The sequence below is a fragment of the Elgaria multicarinata genome, chromosome 1 (assembly GCF_023053635.1).
Source record: "Elgaria multicarinata webbii isolate HBS135686 ecotype San Diego chromosome 1, rElgMul1.1.pri, whole genome shotgun sequence".
Classification (NCBI taxonomy): Eukaryota; Metazoa; Chordata; class Lepidosauria; order Squamata; family Anguidae; genus Elgaria; species Elgaria multicarinata.
The window spans coordinates 92,366,721-92,391,712 of NC_086171.1; the positions used below are offsets into that span (position 1 = coordinate 92,366,721).

At 46.9% G+C, this 24,992-nt stretch overlaps 2 protein-coding genes across 3 annotated transcripts in view; both read right to left on the minus strand.

Moving 5' to 3' along the window:
* PIP4K2B (phosphatidylinositol-5-phosphate 4-kinase type 2 beta) overlaps window positions 1-24,992 on the minus strand; it is a 453,863-nt gene that overhangs the window by 135,194 nt on the left and 293,677 nt on the right. The gene's annotated exons all lie outside the window — the stretch shown is intronic.
* The window catches only part of BRCA1 (BRCA1 DNA repair associated), an 85,568-nt gene that overhangs the window by 57,964 nt on the left and 2,612 nt on the right, over window positions 1-24,992 (minus strand). The window contains exons 3-5 of the mRNA XM_063127425.1: window positions 23,240-23,293; window positions 20,841-20,918; window positions 11,744-11,832 (exon numbers count right to left, since the gene is read on the minus strand). Of these exons, the coding sequence (XP_062983495.1) occupies window positions 11,744-11,832; window positions 20,841-20,918; window positions 23,240-23,293 (221 nt within the window). The remainder of the gene's footprint in view (window positions 1-11,743; window positions 11,833-20,840; window positions 20,919-23,239; window positions 23,294-24,992) is intronic.

Here is a 24,992-nt window from a genome sequence, read left to right on the forward strand (position 1 = left end):
GAAGGGTTCTCTTTGATTCCGCTACCAAAAGCCAGTCGTCTATATACGGGTGGATCTCGATGCCTTGGTTTCTGAGATGGGCACACACCGTCGCAATACACTTTGTGAAGACTCTTGGTGCTGTCGATAGGCCGAAAGGTAGTACTCGATATTGGAACGCTTGCTTGTCGATGATGAACCGAAGGTAACGCTGACTGTCGTGATGGATGGCTATATGGAAATAAGCGTCCTTTAGGTCGATGGATGCAAACCAAGAGTGCCTTGTGAGGAGTGGTAGTATATTGGGGAGGGAGACCATCCGAAACTTTCTTAGGGTAATGTAGAAATTTACATCCCTTAGATCTAACATGGGACGAATTCCTCCATCACTCTTGGGAACTGTGAAATATCGGGAGTAAAACCCCCGATTTAGTTGCTGTTTCGGTACTGGTTGAATGGCATTTTAACAGCATTTAATAACGTTAAGTTTGTTTTAATGGACCCCAGAATTGTTGTTTTAAATGAATACTGTTGTTTTTATACTGTTTTTATGTTTTTTAAATTTTTTGTATACTTTTAATGTCTACTATTTTTAATTGTTGTAAACCGCCCAGAGAGCTTCGGCTGGGGGGCGGTATATAAATGTAATAAAATAAATAAATAAATAAATAAATAAATGGCTCCCTTTTTTAAGAGTGAATGGACCTCCTCCTGTAGTGGCGTTGATGGTGATGTTACTCTTTGGTGCCCCGTTGGTGGCAGAGAATGAAATTCTATTCTGTAACCCCCCTCGATTATCGACAAAACCCATTTGTCCGATGTAATCTGGGCCCATGCGTCGATTGTCCTCAAAAGACGATTGCTCAAGGGGGGGGGTGTGATCCTGGGAGTTATTGAGTCAAAGACGCCAGTTTTGCTGATAGTCCGGTCGTCGACGTTGAAACTTTTGTTTTGTGGCCGGAAACTGCTTCTTTCCTTGTTGGAGTGCTGATAGTTGTCTGGGTTGTTGCCTATCAGATTGGTATTGTGGTACGTTGGACCCGGATTTGTACCACCTCTTAGGCCTGTAATATTGTCCTTGTTGTCCTCCTCCAATCCCCATTTTCCTGGCAGTCATTCTTGCTTTATGGACCGCATCCATTGCCTCATCGGTAGTCGAGTTAAAGAGGCCGACACCGTCGAACGGGAGACTTTCTATACGTGTCCTGGCTTCCTTGGAAAGGCTTGCAGATCTAAGCCAGGCATGTCTGCGTAATGCCACTGAGCCGACCATTGTTTTCGCCCCGCAATCCGACTGGTGTTTAGCCATTGCGATCTGTTGGTGTGCCATTCTTGTAGCTTCAGCATGGAACACTCTAGCGAGCTCTCTGTGGTCGTCTCCTAGGTGCTCACACAGGGACATCATCTTTTCCCAAAGAAAAAGCTGGTATCTTGACATTGTAGCCTGGTAGTTGGCTATTTTAAGACTTAAAGATGCTGTGGAATAAAATCTACGTCCTATCAGGTCTAAACGCCTGCCTTCTCTATCGACTGGTGCTGTGTGCACCCTCTGGGAGTGTCCTTGAGCTGACTCGACTATTATTGAGTTTAGTTGGGGATGTTTAAATAAAAATTCTGTGTCCTTTTCGAAGACTCTATACATATTACCGAGTCTCTTAGAGGAAGGTTCAAGTATTGCAGGGTCCTTCCAGTGTTCTTTGACAGACTTAGCTAACGTTGGGAGGAAAGGTATGGCTGCTGGCGTGGTAGCGTCTGTGTAAATAGCTTCGAACACCGGGTCAGTCAGCTTCTCTAGCTCTTGTCTGGTTTCAATGCCTAGGGACTGCGCCATTCTTTGTACAATGTCGGCAAAGTGCCCCAGTCCCTCTGACGGTGAGACAGCTCCTTGTGACTCGACTATCGAGTCGGGAGATGGTAAGGATGGTGTTACTGAAGCTACTGATATCGAATCAAAGCAGTAGTCCTCCACTGATTGTGGAGAGGATGGGATTTGAATAGTTTGAATTTCCATCTGTTGAACTTGATGGGTTGTTTCCACAGGCCGTGACTGTCTTGTTATATCCTCTTCTTGTCTCGTTGCTTGGTTTGCACGTATGGCCACAGTTGGTTCGGGTGCCGATAACGATGCCGAAGGTCGACGCCGAGTCGGTGATCTTCAATATCGATCTTCAAATTCGCACCAGTCCGCATAATGGTATGAGTGTCTAGGGGGTAATGACCACTGTGATTCCCTCTCCCAATCTCTTATAGGAGATCTGGATCGATGTTGTCCCCAATGGTAGTAAGAGTCGGATTAACGTTATCGAGAGCCAAATGATCGGACTGACTCTGGAGATCGACGGAGGCTCGATAAACGATCTCGATATTCGGGTCTACTATGGTCTAAGACAGGTAAGTTGATCGGCGGTGGGGCGATCGTTTGGTCTGCCGGTAGCGGAACCAAGTCAGTGTTGCGGGCAGATGATGAGTCCCTGATTTCCCCTTCCGACAGCGAAGCTGTCGTTGTGCGGTCGGTTATCGGAGCCGACTGGGTAGTTACCCGATGGGGTGTTGGTGGTGCTAATACAGAAGTCTGTATTGACTTCGACGGTCTTTTTTCGATATCGTGGCCCTGAATCTTAGATTTCTTCTTATGTTTCGTCTTGTTAGAAGACTTTGGCGTTCTCGCCTTTTTGGACAATTTCTTTGCTACTGAGGTAGCTAAGGTACGCCCTGGCGTGGCAGGGGTGTCCTGTCGGGGCCGGTCAGCTCGACTTGTTGTCAGCTGGACGGGAGCTGGAGGCACGATCGGCTCTTCTTGTGCCATAGCAGGTTTGTCCACTGCTCTAAGTGCCCTTTCCCACAGTTCAGCCCTCAATTTGTTGAGGTCCGACTGCTCCTTTGGCAGAGCAGTGTTGTCATCAATTTTCACCTAAGGACACCAACCCTCCTCCGGTGAGTAAAAGCTTGCTAATCGCCCATATGTGTGATGCACAGAGACCATGAAGAAGAAAGACAGGTTGCTTACCTGTAACTGTGGTTCTTCGAGTGGTCATCTGTGCAGTCACACAACCCACCCACCATACTCCCCACTTGGTGTCCATTAAGTATTACTTATGCTTTATCAAGTAGTTTTTTCAGATACACCTGAAGGTGTCAAAATTCCTCAGACGAGGCCTACTGGTCTCAGAAGAACTGAGGGAATCTGGGCGGGAACCCCTCTGCATATGCGCAGTAGAGGGGGAGGGGTTCCCGCCCAAAATGCCTTTAGCTATAGAAGATTCCCAAAGCGGGGCTTCGCGCAGGCGCAGAGCCCATATGTGTGATGCACAGAGACCACGAAGAAGAAGGTGTGTGGTGCTCAGGCACCCTTAAATACAGGTACAAGGTCTCACAGAAGTACGGAGACCTAGCACGGCACCTCCAAGGTTAAGAGCAACACACTGAATCCTGGGGAAACCCTTGCCTAGGTGTGTGTGATCAACTCCCTGTTTCTGCACCTGTTAACTGTGCAAGGCTATCCAAACAACCTTGCTACAATGTAGCCTCGATTGTTCCCGTCAAGGCAAGCCCCTATATTTTTGCATATCCATAGTTGCGCAAGTGCTCAACTGTGAATAATCAAATATTTTTTAAAAAAATAATCTAGTGTCCATTTGCATACATAAAACAAGGCTGTGGGGGAGAAATCCCAGCAATGCTTTTGCACAAAAAATTGAAAATAAATTTTAAACTTAGGTCAGAGTGAGGACAGGGGACTTGTCAGGAGCCAGAGGGACTGGTAACAGCCCCTCCAAAGTGCAGTTTGGGCAATTTGAAGGGGCTGCTGGCAAGGGGAAAAGGGCAGTGGAAGTAGCTTGATGGCGATAGCAGCTGCACTTGGGAAGAGCAGCAGGGGTTTCTGTCACTCTTGCCAAGCAGCTCGCTGTCTGATACCCTTTACCCATGATGAGTTGGCATGTCCGGGTTCAGATGATATCCCAACCCATCGTAGTTAAAACAATTCCTACAACAGACCATGGGTTATTAGGGTTGTTTGTTTGTGAAAAACAACCCACCCTGATAAAATCAGTCCAGGTTTGGATGACACGCTAACCCACCATAAAACAACCAACCGTGGTTAGCATATCGTGCGAACCCAGACATTGGATAGACAGGTTGCTCACCTGTAACTGTAGTTCTTCGAGTGGTCATCTGTGCAGTCACACATATGGGCTCTGCGCCTGCGCAGGGCCAGCTTCGGAAACTTCTATAGCTGAAAATCTTTTAGGCGGGAACCCCTCCCCCACCGTCCACTGAGCATGCTCAGGGGTTCCCGCCTAATCCCCTCAGTTCCTGAAACCGCCTAAACAGTCTCACTGAGGAGAACCACCGATCAAGAATTAATGACACCATAGTGGGGACGGTGGGAGGGTTGTGTGACTGCACTGACGACCACTCGAAGAACTACAGTTACAGGTAAGCAACCTGTCTTTCTTCTTTGTGGTCTCTGTGCATCACACATATGGGCGATTAACAAGCTGACTTACCGGAGGTGGGTGGTGTCAGTTGGTATATGAGTAGTCATAGGATTGCCAATAAGACGGCACGCCCAAAGGCACAGTCTCTGCGTGCCCTGATGTCCAGGCGGTAGTGACTGGCAAAAGTCAAAGGTGTCGACCAGGTAGCTGCTTTGCAGAGGTCTGGTAGAGCAATCCCCTTTTCAAAGGCTGTAGAGGTGGCCACTCCTCTCGTGGAGTGAGAATGCACCTTACCCTCCAACGGGAGGCCAGCGAGTTCATAGGCTAGCTTAATAGTCTGAACCACCAAAGCAGATATTCTCTGTGGAGATGCCTGGAGTCCCTTTTGCTTGCCCCCATAGCAAACAAAAAGTCTATGGGATCTTCGGAGGGTGGCAGTTCTGGACTAGTAAAAGGCCAGAGCCCGTCTCACGTCTAGGGTATGTAGAGCAGACTCAATAGGTGACGTCGGCGAAGGAAAGAAACTTGGAAGCATAATGTCCTGCCCAAGGTGAAAAGAAGAAACAACCTTTGGGAGAAAAGCTGGGTCCGGTCTAAGGACTACCTTGTCAGTGTGAAACACCGTGTATGGTGAGTCTATGCGGAGTGCAGCAAGTTCGGATGCACGCCTGGCAGATGTGACTGCAACAAGGAATGCCACCTTGAAAGTTAGTAATCGCAAGTCTGTTCTTGCTAAAGGCTCAAAGGGCTTGGCAGAAAGTGCCTTGAGCACCACCGAGAGGCTCCATTGAGGGACAAAGGAGCGGACTGGTGGGATAGTATTTTTCATGCCCTTCATGAACCGTTTTGTCAAGGGGTGTGTGAAGACGGAACAGCCCTGAATCCAATGGTGTGAGGCAGAGATAGCTGCTAAATAAACTTTAAGTGACGAGAACTTGAGTCCTTTTTTAAATAAAGAAAAAAGAAAGGAAAGCACTGCTGCTATTGGTGCTGAAAACGGGTTCTCGTTTCTACTGAGGGCAAAGGCAGAAAAGGCTGTCCATTTGTTTGCGTATGATTTCCTAGTAGCTGGTTTCCTAGCTGCTAGGATAATGTTCCGTATGTCAGTAGGCAGCGGTTGGCTGTCTAGCGATGCCTTATCCTCCAAACCGTTAGGTTTAGGGACTGGACATCTGGATGGAAGATGAGTCCCTTCCCCTTGGAGATGAGATTGTGGCATTGAGGCAGTCTGATATACTCCGCTGAGGACAGTTTGAGTAGCGGAGTGAACCACGGCTGCCTTGGCCACCAAGGTGCTACTAAGATGGCGTTGGCGTTGTCGCTGCGCAGCTTTACAATGACTTTTGAGAGGAGTGGTATGGGGGGAAACAGGTACAGTAGATGTCCTGTCCATGTCCTCTCGAAGGCGTCTCCTAGAGATGCTGCACCGTGGCCCGCCCACGTGCAGTACTGGCTGCAGATGGCGTTCTCTGGTGACGCGAATAAATCTATTACAGGCTGTCCCCATGCCTGAAAGATCATGTCCAGAACAGTGTCGTTCATCCGCCACTCGTGCGTGTCCACAAAAGTGCAGCTGAGGTCATCTGCCAGGATATTGTCCTGGCCTGCGATATGAATGGCAGACAAAGTCATGTCGTGGGCAATTGCCCAATGCCAAATGTCCAGAGTGAGGGAGATCAGGTCCATAGACCTCGTCCCACCTTGCTTGTTTATGTGCCAGACAGCAGCCATATTGTCTGTATGGATCTGGATTACGTGACCTGATAAGGTCTGCTGAAAAGCATACAAGGCTTTTTGGATAGCCATCAACTCCAAGACGTTGATGTGTCTTTTCCTGTCGAGGGAGCTCCATCGCTCCTGGATAGTCAGATCCCCGCAGTGGGCTCCCCAGCCCAACAGGGATGCGTCTGTCATCAGATGTTGTGATGGAACTTGGGGTTTGAAATCCAAGCCTTTTGTGATATTGGACAAGTCCGTCCACCAAAGGAGTGTGTCCTTTATTTTGGCAGGGAGCGACAATTTCACTCGGTGAGCGTCCAATGTATTGTCGTACTCCCGCAGAAGCCACAACTGTAGGGGTCTCATGTGCAGACGTGCCCAAGGGACGATGTTGACCGTCGCTGCCATGAACCCCAATAACCTTTGCACCTGGAAGGCAGAGGTAATTTTAGAGCGGAAGAGCTTAATTGCAAGTTTAATTAACGTATTAGCTCTATCCTTTGGAAGGAAAGCCCTGGAGCGGGTTGAGTCCAGAATTGCTCCAAGGAATTTAATTTTTTGGGGTCGGATGAAAATTTTATTTTTCCTTGTTGATGCAAAGGCCTAATTTGTTGAGTAATTTGATGGTGAGATGGGTATTACGGGCGGCTTCTTGCTCCGTATTAGCCACTATCAGCCAATCGTCCAAGTAGGGGTAAATTTCTACCCCTCGAGTCCTCAGAAAGGCACAAACTGGTGCCATGCACTTTGTGAAGACTCGGGGTGCCGTAGAAAGCCCAAAAGGAAGCACTTTGAATTGGAAAACGTCTTCCCCTACTATGAACCTGAGGTATTGGTGATGATCAGGATATTGAAACATGAAAATATGCATCCTTAAGATCGATAGACGTAAACCAGTCCCCTTGGGAGAGGAAAGGTAGGATGCTTGCTAAAGAGTTCATCCGGAATTTTTTAGGGTTGACAAACTTGTTTAGCTCCCTGAGGTCCAAAATAGGCCTCAGCCCCCCATCCCGTTTCGGAACCGTAAAGTAGCGGAAATAGAACCCGCTTCCTAGAGTGTGAGTTGGTAATCGCTCTATGGCGCCCTTTCCCAACAGAGACGTAGTCTCTTGTAATAGAGCATCTGTAGGTGGTGAGAACCTTGCGGTTCCGAGGGGAGGGGTGGTGGAGAATTCTATTTTGTAGCCCCGAGATATGATGTTAAGGACCCATGTATCAGTTGTAATAGCGGTCCAATTATAGAAAAAAGGGGTAAGGATGTCACCAAACTTAGGTGTTAGGCTGTTTGGTGTAAGATAGTCAAAGACGCCGTCTTTGATTCGGGTCAGGCCTGCTCTTGTTCTGTTTGAACCGACCCGGGTACTGTTGCCTCCTGTACTGACCCTGAGGTTGGTATGTAGCAGGGCGGTGTTGCAGTTGGAATTGCTGCTGCCTAGGTTGGAACTGCTGCTGTGTTCCGGGCCAGCGTCTCTGGCGGAATGGTCTCTGGAGCTGCTGTTGCTGCTGACCAATCCCCATTTTCTTAGCTGTATTTTTGGCTTTCTGGATGCTCTCCATAGACTCATCCGTGTACGAGTGGAAGAGTCCTTCCCCGTCAAAGGGAAGGTCCTCTATCCGGGTGCGTGCTTCTTGAGAAAGTCCTGCAGACCTAAGCCACGCATGTCGTCTTAAGGCGACAGAGGCCACCATTGCTTTTGAAGCACAGTCAGTGGCATGTCTCACTGTGTTGAGTTGCTGGCGTGACAGCCTCATGGCTTCTGTGTAAAACACATTTGACAACTCTCTTTGATCGTCTGGTAGGTATGCAGAGAGAGATGTCATCTTTTCCCATAAAAAGGATTGATATTTAGCCATGGTGGCTTGGTAATTGTGCACTCTTAGTGACAAAGATGTGGAAGAATAAATTCTTCTTCCCAAGCCGTCTAGTCTCCGACCTTCCTTGTCAACGGGTGCATTATGTTTTCTTTGTGTGCATCCTTGGGAAGCCTCGACTATAATTGAATTCAGCTTGGGGTGGGTGAAAAGAAAAGGCGCTTTTCTTGGATTTTGTAGATGTTATCAAGCTTCCTCGACGTTGGTGGCATAGAGGAGGGCATTTTCCATGACTGTTGGGCGGTACACAACAGCACAGGCAGGTATGAGATTGCCGCTGGGGTAGACGATTCACAGTATAGGTCATCGTATACTGGGTCATTTAACTTCTCCAATGGTTGAGAAGTTTTGATCCCCAGGGACCTCGCCATTCTCTGCACTTGATCTGTAAAATGGGTCAAGTCCTCAGAGGGGGAGATAACATCCGTGGTTATCACGCAATCATCCGGTGAAGGGATTGATGGTGGAGGTGATGGTTCCTGAGAGGAGTCTGATCAATATTCCTCATCAGAGAGCTCATCTAGCGCACATCCCCTCATCCTAGCCTCAGGTAGGGCTTGCAGAGCCTGCGACGGTACCGATGTTGTCGGTGCCGTAGGTTGCAGCTGTTGAGGTGGAGGCCTCGGTGCCGATGGTGAGGTGGAGGCCTCGGTGCCGATGGCTGCGTTGGCGGCGGCATAGCAGTAGCATCTTCCGCGGGTGGAGGATGGGAAACTGTCTCCGATGGAGGTTGCCGGAAGCGCAGGTACGAGGCATACTGCTCCTGATAATAATAGGAGTCTTGGTCCCTTCTGTATCTCCAGTCCTCGTAGTAGTAAGGAGGATACCGTGGAGGATACCAATATTGAGCCGAATGGATCGACACTAGTGAACGGTCTCGTGGCACTGGCTGGTACCGACGGCTGTCGGTATCGGAGAAAGGCATGTCTCGGTACCGATGTGTGTCGGTATCGAAGTCTCGGTACCGATGTGTGTCGGTATCGAAGTCTCGGCGCCGAAGTGCGTCGGTATCGAAGTCTCGGTACCAATGTGTGTCAGTGTTGAGCATCAGACAAGACTCATATCCCTGTCGGTATCGATGTCCATCGGTACCGATGGGTGATTGTTGGCCTTGGTGGTATCGAGGGGAGATAGGACCCTCTTCTGCCAGCGTTGGATCTTGTGAGGAGGTTCTGATCTCTCCTTCCGAGATTGATGCTCTTAAGCTTGTCTCCTCAGCCGGTACTGTAATGATATTGAGAGACGGTACCGGGGAAAGCATCACTTGCTCCGTCTGTAACGGGGTCAGGGCCGGTGGAGAAGACAGAGTTGCTCTTCTCGGTATCGAGAAGGCTCTCGGTACCGAAAGCGTCGGTATCGGACTTGCCGATATTGGAGGCGTCTTTTGCAGGGAAAGCCTCGATATTGGGGTGCTCCATGCCGTAGGGCGCTTCGGTACTGAAGTAGTCGGCAATGGAGCCCTCGGTATCGACGGTTTTGATTTTGTCGATTTTTTCTTTCCTTCCTTCGATTTCTTTCATTGGGGTTCTTCAGACCCAACGTGCTCTCTCGCTCTCTTAGATATCTTCTTGGCCGCTTTTGAGGAAGCAGATAGAGAGGAGGAAGGGGGGTGAACCAGGAAGGCATCACTCTGCGAAGGAGGAGGTTGGGGCATTGACTCCATAGTATTGGGAGATTTGGAGCGTCGAGACGTACTCGGTTTCTCCACTGCCTCCAACGCCTTTTCCCACAGTAACGCCCGAAGGCGGTCTGGTCGGTTCTTCCTGGTTTGCCTGGAGAATTTTAGGCAAAAGCAACAGGATTCGACAACGTGCGTCTCCCCCAAGCACAATAAGCATCAAGAATGTCCATCGGTTTGTGAGATCTTTTGCCCACAACCGGAGCACTTTTTGAAGAGGCCTTGTAGTGCCATAGGTACCAAGGCTGAGGTAACAACACAAGAAAATCTTTTTTATTATTATTATTATATAACTAGATAGAAAAGTTAGAAAACTGTAGAAGTAAGAAAAGAATGAAATTAGTATAATTCAGCTAGGTATAACGATACCAAACAGAGAAGTCTCCAAAACGCTGTTGACCCTACAGGCGGTTGAAGAGAACTGAGGGGATTAGGCGGGAACCCCTGAGCATGCTCAGTGGACGGTGGGGGAGGGGTTCCCGCCTAAAAGATTTCAGCTATAGAAGTTTCCGAACCTGGCCCTGCGCAGGCGCAGAGCCCATATGTGTGATGCACAGAGACCACGAAGAAGAACCTGTGATTAATATTTGTTCAAGATTTTAAAACCTGTTTTCACTCATAAGAAACGAAGGCTAAAACCTGAAATTTAAGCTGAAACCCATTAGGAAGCATTTGGTTTAGTGATGTTTTGCATGGTGCTATTCATATTTATGATTCAGAACATGAGGATTTGTTTAGTATTCATTTTATACAAGCTCCTTGTGTATACACAGACACCTTCCTGCTCCGTCATTTATAACATGCCCCTCACAAGGCTTTATGGTGGGCAATGACTGTTATAAACACAATGCTATTAATACTAGAACAATCACTGGGTAAAACAATGATTAAGGCTGCAACCCTATATCTACTTACTTTGGAGTAAGCCCACTGACCTCTGTGAAACTTACTTTTGAGTGGGCATCTATAGAATTGCACTCTTAAGTATATCAAAAGGTGCTTAAAAATTTACTAGGATACTTCCAAGTTACCTAACAGTTGAAATGTTGCAGATACATAGTCCAATTACTAGAAAAATTTGAAAATACATTTCTCTCCAGAGGATTCAAATTGTCCCCTAGAATGACTGAACTATTCCCACACTAGTTAATCTAACATTTGTTATACACAAGATCTAAGACAAAGTGATTAATAAAGTCTGAAAAAGAGATGTTTTTACACCTGTCAACACCTGAATCATGACATTTACCTTCTAAAAGAGGTCAGCTCTCTAACACAAATCAAGCCAAGCTGCACATGAGACACAATGCTAGCATGCGGGGGTGGGGGGGAGGGAACTCTTCCAGTGATAACAACCAATATATATCCACAACAAACACACTCTATAATGATTCCAATTTCTAAAATATTGCAAAACCTTAATGGTTTCTCATTCCCAGTTATCAAACACTTGCCCATATAAGTGTGTCTTAGATTGCCTCTGGAAAATACCCAGGCTCAGTCTTTGTTCAAACTCAAAAGGAAAGGAGATCCAGACTTGTAGAGCATACGGGGCGACTTGTGGCCTTCCAGATATTTTGAGCTATCAGCCCTACCCAGAGTAGCCAATGGTGAGGGATGATGGGAGTTGTAGGCCAAACAGGGGGGGGAGGGTTGTGCTGAACAGCAATCCTTCCCATGTTTTTCTACTCAGCTATGTTCTTTGAATCAGATGTATGGAAGATGCACTTCAGAGGGTATTGTTGGATATGTTAGAGTAGCCTTCCTCAACCTGGTGCCCTCCAGAATGTTTTAGACTCCAACTATCATCATCCCTGACCATCAGCTGGCTGTGTCTGATGGGAGTTGGAGTCCAAAACATCTGGAAGACACCCGGCTTCGGATGACTGATCTGGAGTATTGCAGGTTAAAATCAAGAGCTGGGAATCAAGATTAGAAGGCAGGAAATCTTTTGTGGTGGGCATCTCAAGAGATTAGTTAAGAAATTCTGACTCAACCTGCCGTTCCCCTATTCAAGCAAGCCCTGGTGGAGTTAACATAAAGATGCAATACCTACACTTGAGCCCTGTGTCACGCTCATAAGCATGGATGGTTTCCAGCACCACTTTGATTACTTGCTTAAATCGGACATCTTCCCTTAGACTTCTGAAATAAACAATCAAGCCAACAACAGATGCATGGTCAAAAGGATGAAACGGAACATTTTCGTAACAGTTCCTAAGAGAAGCAGCTCAGGGGAGAGGACTAGGGAAGTGGAATAATACGAATCATTTCCAAGGAGTAGAAGCTTGATTTTCTATGATGCTGCAGTCTTTTGTCTAATTAAAGAATTATTCACTTTAGAATTACATGAGACAGAATAGTAATTACATTTGCTGCTTCATACCCATTTATTTATATTAATGGGGCTTTAGCATCGAAACAGCAAGTGATGTTAAAACAGTGCTTCTGGTGGTGTTTTTTTAATTTATTTATGGGATACCCATTTCTCAAAGAGCAGGAATGGGTTCAACAATGTTCACAACACTAATCTTGCTACTTCATTGGTCCCTCCTTTTTCTGCTCCTCTTACCACATTTCATTTCATTTCATTTCTATACTGACTCATAGCTGAAGCTCTCTGGGCAGTTCACAAAAATAAAAAAAACATTAAAACATGTTATACAAAGTACAAAAAGAAAAGCATTTATATAAAACCATATAAACAAATAACACAGAGAGTCACAATATATATCGAAAAACAATTTGTTAAACCATCAGCCAAAGACAACTCAAGTCCTAATTTAAAAGTCATTGTATTCTGCCAAATTCCTGAGAGAGCAGTTTTAACCTGGCGCTGAAAGGATAACAATGTTAAGCGCCAGGAGACCTCATCAGGAAGATCATCCCAGAGTTGGGAGACCACCACCGGGAAGGCCCTCTCTCTTGTTGCCACCCTCCAAGCTTCCCTCAGAGGCAGCTCCCATAGGGAGGCCTTGGAAGCTAAGGTTGGTTCATGCCAGGAGAGGCATTCCAGCAGGTACTGTGAGCCCAAGCCACATAAAGCTTTATAGGACAAAACCAACACCTTGAATGTAGCTTGGAAACATATAAGCAGCCTGTGTAACTAGGCACGAATTGGTCTTATATGTTCAGACTTCCTGATCCATTACCAATCTGCTGTCATATTTTGTACAAGTTGCAGCTTCTGAACCATCTTCAAAGGCAGCCCCACATAGAGTGCATTTCAGTAATCTTAACTTGCAGGTTACCAGAGCACAGACAACTGAAACCAGGTTATCTCTGTCCAGATAGACACGTAGTTAATCCGCCAACTGAAGTTGGCACTCCATGCCACTGAGGCCACAGAGCCTAAGTAACAAAAATGTCTCTAGGAGGTCCTCCAAGTTAGGAACCTCCTTCTTCAGGAAGAGTGCAACCCCATCCAGAACAGGTTGAGCAGCCTTCATCCAGTCAGGAGAACTATCCAGTAACAGTGTCTCAGTCTTCTCTGGATTGAGTTTCAGTTTATTAGCTCTCATCCAGTTCATTGTCACAGCCAGGCATCAAATTAGCACATCAATAGCCTCACCTGAAGATGAAATGGAGAAATAGAGCTGCATGATAATGCACTCCAAAACTCTGAATGGCCACCACACTCAGTTTCATGTCAATGTTGAACAACATGGGGAATAAAATTGACCCCTGCTGAACCCCATACTGGAGAATCCACAGGGCTGGGCAATATTCCCCAAGTACCACCTTCTGAAGCTGACTCTCCAAGTAGGAGTGAAACCACTTCAATGCAGTCCATCCCACTCCCAACTCAGACAATTGTCCCAGAAGGATATCATGGTTGATGGTATCATAAGATAGAGAGATCAAGAAGAATCAACAAGGTCACACTCCCCGTCTCTCCCCAGACATAGAGCGACCAAGGCTGTTTCTGTGCCATAATCTGGACTGAACCGCAACTGAAATGGATCTAGATAATTAGTCTCATCCAAGAAAGTCTGGAGCTGACTGGCCACCACCTGCTCAAGAACCTTGTCCAGGAAAGGAACAGTTACCACTGGCTTAAAATTATTAAGATTTTCCCTGCCAGTTTTTATAAGCCAAAAGGGCCAAGGATATAATATGAAAGTGGTTGCATATACCCATCCAAGCACCTTGTCAACGTAGACAGGTTGCTTACTTGTAACTGTAGTTCTTCGAGTGGCCATCTGTGCAGTCACACATATGGGCTCTGCACCTGTGCAGGGCCAGGTTCGGAAACTTCTATAGCTGAAATCTTTTTAGGCGGGAACCCCTCCCCCACCGTCCACTGAGCATGCTCAGGGGTTCCCGCCTGATCCCCTCAGTTCCTGAAACCGCCTAAACAGTCTCACTGAGGAGAACCACCAGGTGATCAAAAAGAAATTAATGACACCATAGTGCGGACGGTGGGAGGGTTGTGTGACTGCACAGATGACCACTCGAAGAACTACAGTTACAGGTAAGCAACCTGTCTTTCTTCTTTGTGGTCTCTGTGCATCACACATATGGGCGATTAACAAGCTGACTTACTGGAGGTGGGTGGTGTCAGTTGGTGGATAATATTCATAGTATTGCCGATAAGATGGCACGCCCAAAAGCACAGTCTCTACGTGGTCTAATGTCTAGACGGTAGTGACTGGCAAAGTCAGAGGTGTCGACCAGGTAGCCGCTTTGCAGAGGTCTGGTAAAGCGATCCCCTTTTCAAAGCTGTGGAAGTGGCCACTCCTCTGGTGGAGTGGGAACGCACCTTACCCTCCAACGGGAGACCAGTGAGTTCATAGGCTAATTTGATAGTCTGAACAACCCAAGCAGATAATCTCTGCGGAGATGCTTGGAATCCCTTTTGTTTGCCCCCATAACAAACAGAAAATCTTAGGGATCTCCGTAAAGTTGCTATTCTGGACTGGTAGAAAGCGAGAGCACGTCTCACGTCCAGGTTGTGTAGTGTTGACTCAAGGGGAGATGTCGGCAATGGAAAAAAACTTGACAGAGTAAAATCCTGTCCAAGGTGAAAAGAAGACACAACCTTTGGCAGAAAGGCTGGGTCTGGTCTAAGGACCACTTTGTCAGCATGAAACACCGTATAAGGTGAGTCCATATGGAGTGTTGCTAGCTCTGATGAACGTCTAGCAGAAGTGATGGCAACAAGGAAAACCACCTTAAAAGTCAATAAACGTAAATGTGTCTTTGCCAATGGTTCAAAGGGCTTGGCAGACAGTGCCTTGAGCACCACGGAAAGGCTCCACTGGGGAACAAAGGAGCAAACTGGTGGGATGGTATTCTTCATACCCCTTCATGAAACGCTTTGTTAAAGGGTGAGTGAAGACCGAACAGCCCTGAACCCAACGGTGAGAGGCAGAGATAGCTGCCAAATAAACTCTAAGTGACGAGAACTTGAGTCCTTTTTTAAATAAAGAAAAGGAAAGGAAAGCACAATGGGTATAGGTGCTGACAATGGGTATTCATTTCTGCTGAGGGCAAAGGTAGAAAATGCTTCCCACTTTTTGGCATATGATCTTCTAGTGGCTGTTTTTCTGGCTGCTATAATAATGTCCCATACGTCAGCAGGTAGGGATAGGTTATCTATCGTTGCCTGATTCTCCATGCTGTCAGGTTCAGGGACCGGACATCTGGATGGAGAATGAGTCCTTTCTCCTTGGAGATTAAGTTGTGGCATTGGGGCAGTTTGATAAACTCTGCTGAAGACAGTTTGAGTAGTGGAGTGAACCACGGCTGCCTTGGCCACCAAGGAGCCACTAATATGGCGTTGGTGTTGTCGATGCATAACTTCAGAATCACCTTGGGTAGGAGTGGTATGGGGGGGGGACAGGTACAGGAGCTGTCCTGTCCACGTCCTCTCGAAGGCGTCTCCAAGAGATGCTGTCCCGTGGCCCGCCCTCGTGCAGAATAGGTTGCAGATGGCGTTCTCCGGTGACGCGAATAGATCTATTACAGGCTGCCTATGCCTGAAAAATCAGGTCGAGTACAGACCTTTTCATCTGCCACTCGTGCGTATCCACGAAGGTGCGGCTGAGGTCGTCTGCCAGGATATTGTCCTGGCCTGCGATATGAATGGCCGATAAAGTCATGTCATGGGCGATTGTCCAGTAAAAAATGTCCAAAGTTAGGGAGATCAGGTCCATAGACCGTGTCCCACCTTGCTTGTTTATATGCCAAGCAGCAGCCATGTTGTCTGGAAGGATTTGGATTACACGTCCTGACAAGGTCTGCTGAAAGGCATACAGTGCCTTCTGGATGGCCATCAGTTCCAGGACGTTTATATGCCTCTTCCTGTCGGTAGGGCTCCAACGTTCCTGTATAGTAAGGTCTCCGCAGTGGGCTCCCAGCCCAAAAGAGACGCGTCTATCATCAGATGTTGGGATGGCAGTGGCGGTCTGAAGTGCAAGCCCTGCATAATATTGGACATTTCCGTCCACCAAAAGAGAGTGTCTTTAGTCCTGGAGTGAAAGAGTTTGAGTGCAAGTGTAATTAATGCTGTAGCTCTTTTCTCCGGAAGGAAAGCCCTGGAGCGGGTTGAGTCCAGAATTGCTGCAAGGATTTTTTTTTTTTTTTAAAGTAGGTTGAAGGGGTAAATCTGTACCCCTCGAGTTCTCAGAAAGGCGCAAACTAGTGCCATACACTTAGTGAAGACTCGGAGGGCAGTAGAAAGACCAAATGGAAGCACTTTAAATTGGAAAATGTGTTCCCCTACTATGAATCGGAGGAATGAATTGAGGAATGGAAATAAGCATCCTTGAGATCTATGGATGTGAACCAGTCCTCTTGGGAGAGGAAAGGTAGGATGCTTGCTAAAGAGTTCATCCAGAATTTTTTAGGGGTGATGAACTCGTTAAGGTCCCTTAGGTTCAAAATAGGTCTTAGCCTCCCATCCTGTTTCGGAACCGTTAAGTAGCGGGATTAATATCCGCATCGTAGGGCGTGAGTTGGTAATCGCTCTATGGCACCCTTCTCCAAAAGAGACATGGTCTCTTGCAACAGAGCGTCTGTAGGTGGTGAGAACCTTGCGGTTCCCAGGGGAGGGAGGGTGGTAAACTCTATTTTGTGAGGACCCACCTATCGGTGGTAATGGTGGTCCAATTATAATAGAAAGGGGCAAGGATGTCACCAAATTGAGGGGAGGTTGGTGTTGTCATAGGGCAGTCAAAGACGCCGTGTTTGATTGGGATCAGGTTTGCTGTTGATCTGTTTAAAGCGTCCTGAGTATTGTTGCCTCCTGTACTGACCTTGGGGCTGGTACAGGAGTGTGCGATCTTGGGGCTGTTGTTGCCTGGGTTGGAACTGTTGTTGAACCCTAGGCCAGCGTGTTGGGCAGAACGTTATTTGCATCTGTTGCTGTTGCCCAATTCCCATTTTCTTGGCCGTGTTCTTGGCCTTCTGGATGTTTTCCAACTGACTCGTCAGTGGAGCAGTGGAAAAGGCCCTCTCCATCAAATGGCAAGTCCTCTATGCGAGTACGTGCCTCCTGGGACAGTCCTGCGGACCTTAGCCACGCATGTCTTCTAAGCGCAATTGACGCTATCATGGCCTTTGAGGTGCAGTCAGTGGCGTGGCGAGCCGTGTTTAGCTGTTGCCGAGAGAGTCTCATAGCCTCGGTGTAAACATGTTTGCCAACTCTCTCTGGTCATCTGGCAAGTATCCTGAGAGAGATGCCATTTTCTCCCATAAAAAAAGATGATATTTCGCCATTGTGGCTTGGTAATTATAGACACGAAGAGACAATGCTGTCGAGGAGTTCATTATGCTTCCTCTGAGTGTGTCCTTGAGATGCTTCCACAATTATTGAATTTGGCTTTGGGTATGTGAAGAGAAAAGGGGCTGTTTTTCTCTTGTATTTTATATATATTGTCTAGCCTCCTCTATGTTGGTGGCATAGAGGAGGGCAGCTTCCATGACTGTTGTGCAGTCCGAAGTAATACTGGCAAGTAAGGGATGGCTGCTGGTGTAGCCAATTCACAGTATACATCGTTGTAGACTGGATCATTTAGTGTCTCTATAGGTTGGGACATTTCAATCCCTAGAGATCTTGCCATTCTCTGTACTTGGTCTGCAAAGCGCGCCAAGTCCTCTGACGGGGACACCACGCCAGCAGCAACCACCACGTCATCCGGTGAAGGGACGGATGGGGCCGGCGACATCTCCCGAGAGGAATCCAATCGGCAATCCTCCTCCAGTGGAGCACCCAACCCCATCCCTGCAGCAGGCAGTGTCTGCAGTGCTTGGGAAAGTACCGTGGTCGGCACTGATGTGTGCGTCGGCCGAGGAACGCGCCTCGGCACCGACGGCCGAGGTGGTGGGGGCACAGCCCCGACATCCTCCATAGCCGGCGGACGGGAGACCGCCTCGGAGGGCGGCCGTCGGCAACGCGGGCACGGCCCGCATCGGCATTCCCGGGAGGACCGCCGACAGCAACAATCATGGCGCCCTCTGTGTCCCCAATCCTCGCAACAACACGGAGGACACTGGGGAGGCCGCCAATCAGCGCAGCAGTCCCGCACTCCAAGCGGGGACAAACGCCACCCACCACAGGCCACGCACTGAGGACCCGAATGAGCCGAAGCCAGTGAACGGCCCCAATCGTATCCATAAGGAGGCGTATGTCGGTATCGATAGCCTTCAGTATCGACCGACGGTTGCTGGGGCACTTGTCGGTACCGACGGCCGTCGGTATCGATGGGCTACGGTTCCTCTCGGTACGGAGGGGAAATGGGGCCCCGATCCGGTACGGTGTTATCCAGTGAGGAACCTCTAATTTCGTCATCTGAAATCGATGCTCTCACGCTGGGATCATCTGTCGGTACCGTGATGATCTGCAGCGGGGATGGTACCGGTGAGCCGATAGCGTGCTCTGCCTGGAGCGGCGGGTTCGATACCGGCGGTGAGGATTGTGTCACCCGTCTCGGTATCGAGTATGGTCTCGGTAGCGATAGCCTCGGTATCGGGCTTATCGGTAGAAGCAGAGACCTTTGCAGTGAAAGGCTCGACATCGATAGCCTCGGTATCAGGCTTATCGGTAGCGGCGGAGACCTTTGCAGTGAAAGGCTCGATATCGGGCTTTTATGCCTGCCGCATGCCTCAGTAGCAAAGTGCTCAATACCGGGCTTCTCCTGAGTTTGCTTTTCTTCTTCTGGGGTTCTTCTGCCCCAGGATGCTCTCTCACTCTCTTAGCAATCTTCCTGTCCTTTGAAGATGCGGATTGAGAGGAGGAGGAGGAGGGGGGGAACCGATAAGGCTTCACTCCGCGCGGGAGGAGGTTGGGGCATAGACTCCATTGTATTAGGAGATTTGGAGCGTCGAGATGTTCTCGGTTTCTCCACTGCCTCCGCCTTTTCCCAGAGTAACGCCCAAAGGCGGTCTGAGCAGTTTTTCCTGGCTTGCCTCGAGAATTTTAGGCAAAAGCAACAGGACTGGACTGGACGACATGCGTCTCCCCCAAACAAAGCAAACAAAGGGAATGTCCGTCGGTCTGCGATATCTTCTGCCCGCAACCGGAGCACTTTTTGAAGAGGCCTTGGTGTGCCATAGGCACCAAGACTAAACTAACGAATAAACAAATATCTTTTTATTTATTTATTTATTTATTTATAACTATACAGAAAAGGTTAGAAAACTGGAGAAGAAAGATAAAGAATGTAAAATAGTAGATTCAGCTGAGGTAATAATACCAATAAACACTAAAAGTCTCCAAACGCTGTTGACCCTACAGGCAGTTGAAGAGAACTGAGGGGATCAGGCGGGAACCCCTGAGCATGCTCAGTGGACGGTGGGGGAGGGGTTCCCGCCTAAAAAGATTTCAGCTATAGAAGTTTCCGAAGCTGGCCCTGCGCAGGCGCAGAGCCCCATATGTGTGATGCACAGAGACCACGAAGAAGAACCTCAAGTTGTACCAACTGAAAACTGGGCACCGCTGTGCTCTGAATAGCTCACCAGATTCATCTCTAGGTCCCAGCAGATGCAAGAGATTTTATCCTGGAAGTGCCTAGCAAATGAATTACAGTGGACCTCAGATGGGTCTACAGTGTTCTTACGGCCAGCATGTAATAGCTTAAGGACGACTCTAAAAAACTTTGCTGAGGAGCAGATAGAGGATTCGATAGAGGCAATAATTTTTTTTGACACCCCCACTGGCAGAGTATACTTTACCATAGTTACATACCACTGCTTGATTGAATCCACCAGGAGTTCTTCTCCATCTACACACAGGATGTCTCATATTTTGTTTTATCACTCTCAGCTCTGGGGTATGCCATGGAGCACTACAAGCTCTACTTGGGAGAGGGCGCTCAGGAGCAATAGTGTCAACCAACCGGGTAATTTCAGCATTCCACAGACCTACCAGGATCTCAACAGGAGAGCCAGCTATATCAGCCAGAAACCTCCCAGAGCCCTCTGGAGACCATTTGAATCCATTAGTCTCTGGGAGCGGACAATCTTAATAGATCCTCACCCTTGCAGAGGGGGAAAGCTGCTGTAAGTTTAAATCTCAGCAAGCAAAGATCTGACCATGACAAAGGGATGGAAGCAAAGTCCCTCACTTTCACATCACCATCTCCAGATCCAGCTGAGAAAACCAAATCTAGAGTATGACCTACTACATGCATTGGACAATGACGTTGGGACAGTCACATAGTTGTCATGGAGACCATGAAATCCTGAGCAGCCTCAGACAAGGTGCCCCCAGCATGAATGCTGACATCCCCCAGAACCAACAATCTGGGGGATCTTAACAGCACACCCAGGACCACCTCTGTCAGATCAGAAAGGGAGTCTACTGAGTAGCGGTACACCAACAGAATCCCCAGTCTGTCCCACAGACCCAACATAAGGTGCAAATACTCCAGACCAGTAGTCAGATGGACAGGAAGCCTACAGAGGGAGATGGAATTCCTACAGACCTCAGCAACGACCCCACTCTCCTGGTCCTCAAGCCTAAACTGATGCTGAACAAAGTACCCCAGTGGGCAGCACTGAGACAGAGTACAGGGAAATATTCCGCATAAACCTCCATCCTGTCTATAAGCTGCTGAAACTCTTTCTACAATCCACTCTCTTAGCTGTGTCTTGCTTCAGGCATTAGAATCACTGGCTGTTGGAATTAAATTCAGCAATGTAGAATGTACCTTTTGGTGACTTTAGCATTGCAAAGTGGACACTGTGTTACACCTTTCTTCTGTTTTAGAAGCTTATATGTACAGAACCTAGGAAAGAAGAAAATCAAGTTTTGCCATGAAGTACTGTGACTGAAAAGCTGGTCTTAACCTTACAAAAAAACATACTAGTCTTTACCTTACAAAATCCCCTATTCCTATACCTGTGCACATAGATGTCTATCAAGCTCAATAAGCACAGCTAGGGTTGCGCCTAAATAATCTGGTTACCCTAAAAGTAGTGGATAAAATTGTTTCAAAGTCATGAGGCTCCTCTAGTCTCAACTGGTCTTCTAGGAGTAAAAAATATCTATATACAAGCCATCCCTTCTTACCAGTGTTGTCAAACATGTTGCCTTTCCCTGGAGTGATTTTGCTTCTCCAGAGTCTCTCTGTCAAGAAGCAGGAAGGATACTCTGATCTTGTGGGTTCCTGCTTCATCCCTTTCTTAATGTTTTCATTTCATGTTTTTACAGTAATAGGGCAGTATGCTTATGTACAGCAGTTGTTGGGGAACATAGGTGGGAGGGTGCTGTTGCACTTGTGTCCTGCTTGTGGGCTCCCGATCAACAGCTGCTTGGACACTGTATGAACAAAAGGCTCGACTAGATGGACCCTTGGTCTGATCCAGCATGGCTCTTCTTATCCTATCAATCCCACCAATCCCAAACATTTGGGATTGGTGGGCATATTTGGAACACTAAGAGTATGTCATGGATGCTCTAACAAAATTCTGCTATGGGGGACTTGCCCATGGTGGCCATGGCTGGTCAGAAACACTCCTTTCCCAGAAAATAAATTGGTGAGATCAAAAGAAAAGTAATCAGGCCAAGAACCAAAGTATAAGGTAGTGGTGGGTTCTAAAATTTGAAACCACTCTGTTGAACAAAAAGTTTTCTGCTCCAGCACACATTTCACAGAAGGCAAGTTAAGACAGATCACACCTGTCACAATGAAAAAAATTGGTAATCAGAAATGACAGTAAAACCTTTTCCAATATTATAACTGAACATAAGATGGAACAAGCTTACTAAATCAAGAAGGTCATTCCAAAACAATTTGCAGAGGGGAGGTGATTGCGAAGGGGAGATAAAAGAATGCCACAGAATAAAAGGAATTTGTTTTCACCAAACTCTGAGACGGACATGCTTGTGTTATTTTTTCTAGTAAGGAACCTCATTGCCAAACATGTTAGCACCAAGTATACTACATGGTTCTGGTAATTTTCCAGTAATGGGGTATTTCCATACAAGCTGCAACATTCTAAAAAGTAACCATGTTCTTTGAGTACCATATCTTTCTTATCATTCACAAATATAGTAAAAGAAAAAGAAGAGGAAGCCTGGAATCAGAAGATATATCTTGATTTCCAATTTCAGATAGTTCTGAATACACTTTTTTCCCTTTACTATACATGTGAGAGAACCCTTTACTTACATCCTGTCCAGCACCAAGGAGAGTATGTCTTAATAGATATAATAGAGCAGGCATGGGAAATATTTGGCCCACAGAGATTTCCCACACCCTCAGCTCATCAGCTTCTTCCCTAGGCCCCACCCTCACTCCCAGGCAGGGAAAAGCTCTTCTGTCTGAACAGTCGGTGTTCAGACGTAAGAATTTTTTTCTACTCAATGCTGAGAAACGAAGCCTCTCTCACTGCTAGAGAAAGTCTCCCCTCAGCTGGTCTGCATGTATCAGCTTAGGAGGTGGGGCTGAGAAGGGTGTGTATTAATGATGTGACAGAGTATGAGGTGGCCACAGCCACTTTGGGTTCTAACAGCCACTGCTGGAGTGCAGTCCCCCAGGAAGTTACCTGGGTGGCAATCCAGCCCTCTGGCCGAAAAAGGTTCCATCATCTGTAATACAGCTTGAGTAGTAATCGGTATCAACCCTGAAACCTATTCTAACTTAAGACTTATTTCCTCTGAGTGGTCACTTATACCATATAGAGGACCAAGGTACAGCACAACTAACATCTGTCTCCTATGTGAATTTTAGGCCATTCATTTTAGAAAGCAAAATGTTGAAGTCTTAGATTTAAACAAGCTCATAATACTGTTTTTCAAGCCTGCTTCCTCATTTAAAAGCGTAATCCTATCCATGTTTAGACAGAAATATAACTCCCAACATTTGCCAACTGGGAGTTGTAGGAATTTATTCTGTCTAAATACGCAAAGGACTGTGCCCTAAGTAGCTGTCTTATGGTCCACCCATCTATTCTGTCTGTGGCTGCCCAGTATCTCAGGCAGAAATCTTTCTATGTGAAAGAACTGGAAATGCTTGGAATTGACACTGATACACGCAAGGGGATACTTTATCCCTTCACTGATGGTCATATATCCAAGGCCTGAGGAACTGAAGAGGAGGCTTACCTGCAGAAGTTGTGGGCACAATTTGTTGAGACTGGCTCCTTCATCACCTCCAAGCTAAAAGAAATCAATTAAAAAAATCAAAGCTACCCATTTCAAATAAGGCACCCTCAATGTAACATTAGGAGCCAACTGCTCAGGTGGGAGAACTGCAGTGGAACAGGGGACAGAAAAAGGGTAAGAATAGGCACAATAGCTTAATAAACGGTGCACAGTAGCTTATTAGCCTCGGCAAGGCATTGTAGACTATTTCAAAAATAAGCTACTTGCTTTCAGATGTTACTTTAAGCCATGATGGGTTAATAAGCGATGCACACAAGTTTATTTTGAAAATACGCTGCTGTGATCCCCCAGACAAATAAGCTACTGTGCATAATCTGAATCATCCCTACGTCCCCTGTCCTGCTGCAGTCCTCCCACCCCAGTAGTGACACTGTTTCACCCATTGACAACATCACAGCAGCCTGTTTTAACCTTCCACAATATCCCAATGAGAAGGGATAGGTTAATTTAGTGATTCCAGCATCACCCAACAAGGGGGCGGTGCCTCTAAAGTGCTAGAAGTTTGCAGGATTGGGACAAAACTTCATACACACCCTACCCTAGTCAGGAGGCATCCAATGCACCATCAAAACACTGCACAATTACACACAAAGGAGCGAAAACCACGCGTGCACCAAAAAGGGGGTGGCACAAGTAAATTCTTGGAAATTTGCAGGATTGTGACCAAACTTCATACAGAGCCTCCTCTAGCAGGGATGCACACAAGATCCATTGAAAACTGTGCACACTGACAAAGCCACATGAGTGAAAGCATCTTTTTGCCAAAAAGGGGGTGGCAGCAATAACTCTATGGAAGTTTGTAGGAGTGGGACAAAACTTCATACATAGCATGGCAGGGATGCATGTTAGGCAAAATGACAACCCTGCACAACTGCCACACCCAACTGAGAAGGTGCTTAACACTTGGGGAGGTTGCACAGTGCACCACCGGGGGAAGGGTTAGGGCAGGGTTAGGCTGTGAGCACAATCAGTTGCTAAGCAGATCACAGAAACAGAGATCTGCTGGCGAAAGGAGAGCAGCAGCAGCAGTTTTGACCATTCTAGCGACTCTGTAGGTGATCAAAATAACCCACTATGACCACCACACCTGTGGGTTATCAGAGTGAGTTATTTTGGACAAATAAGTCATTGTGGTTTAAGAAAAGTGTGAAAGATGACAGGGTAAATAAGTCATCGTGGTCTGTGAGTAGCTTATAACCCATTGTGGATTAAAGTGATGTCCGGACACAGCCTATCTGTGATTCCCAGTAACAGTCAAAGAAAAAATGGAAAAATACTGACACCAGTTTAAGATTAAAAAGGTCATCATTTGCTGATTTTGTTTTGTGTGTTTAAAAACAGAGAGAGCGGCCTTCCTTTGGGGAAGTCTTTGTGCATAAAGGAAACAAGATTGTAGCGTGAAGCATATTACAGACTTGACTACTTTTTCTAGTGTAACTCTGCCTAATATCTTTGATTTTGGTGCCACCAAGTGTTTGCTGCCATGACAACAAATATAAGAATTACAGCAATAAAGGAATGTTGGAGAAGAGGGTATCACAGAAGACCCAAGCAGCATTCTACAATCCAAACACAGCAAATCTGGAGCTTTTAGCTACAATCAACGCTAGGGACATGTATCTTCTATCAGTATTTTACCATAGTTTTATATTTGACATGCCAATGGCATATCTACACTACATTACAAATGTAA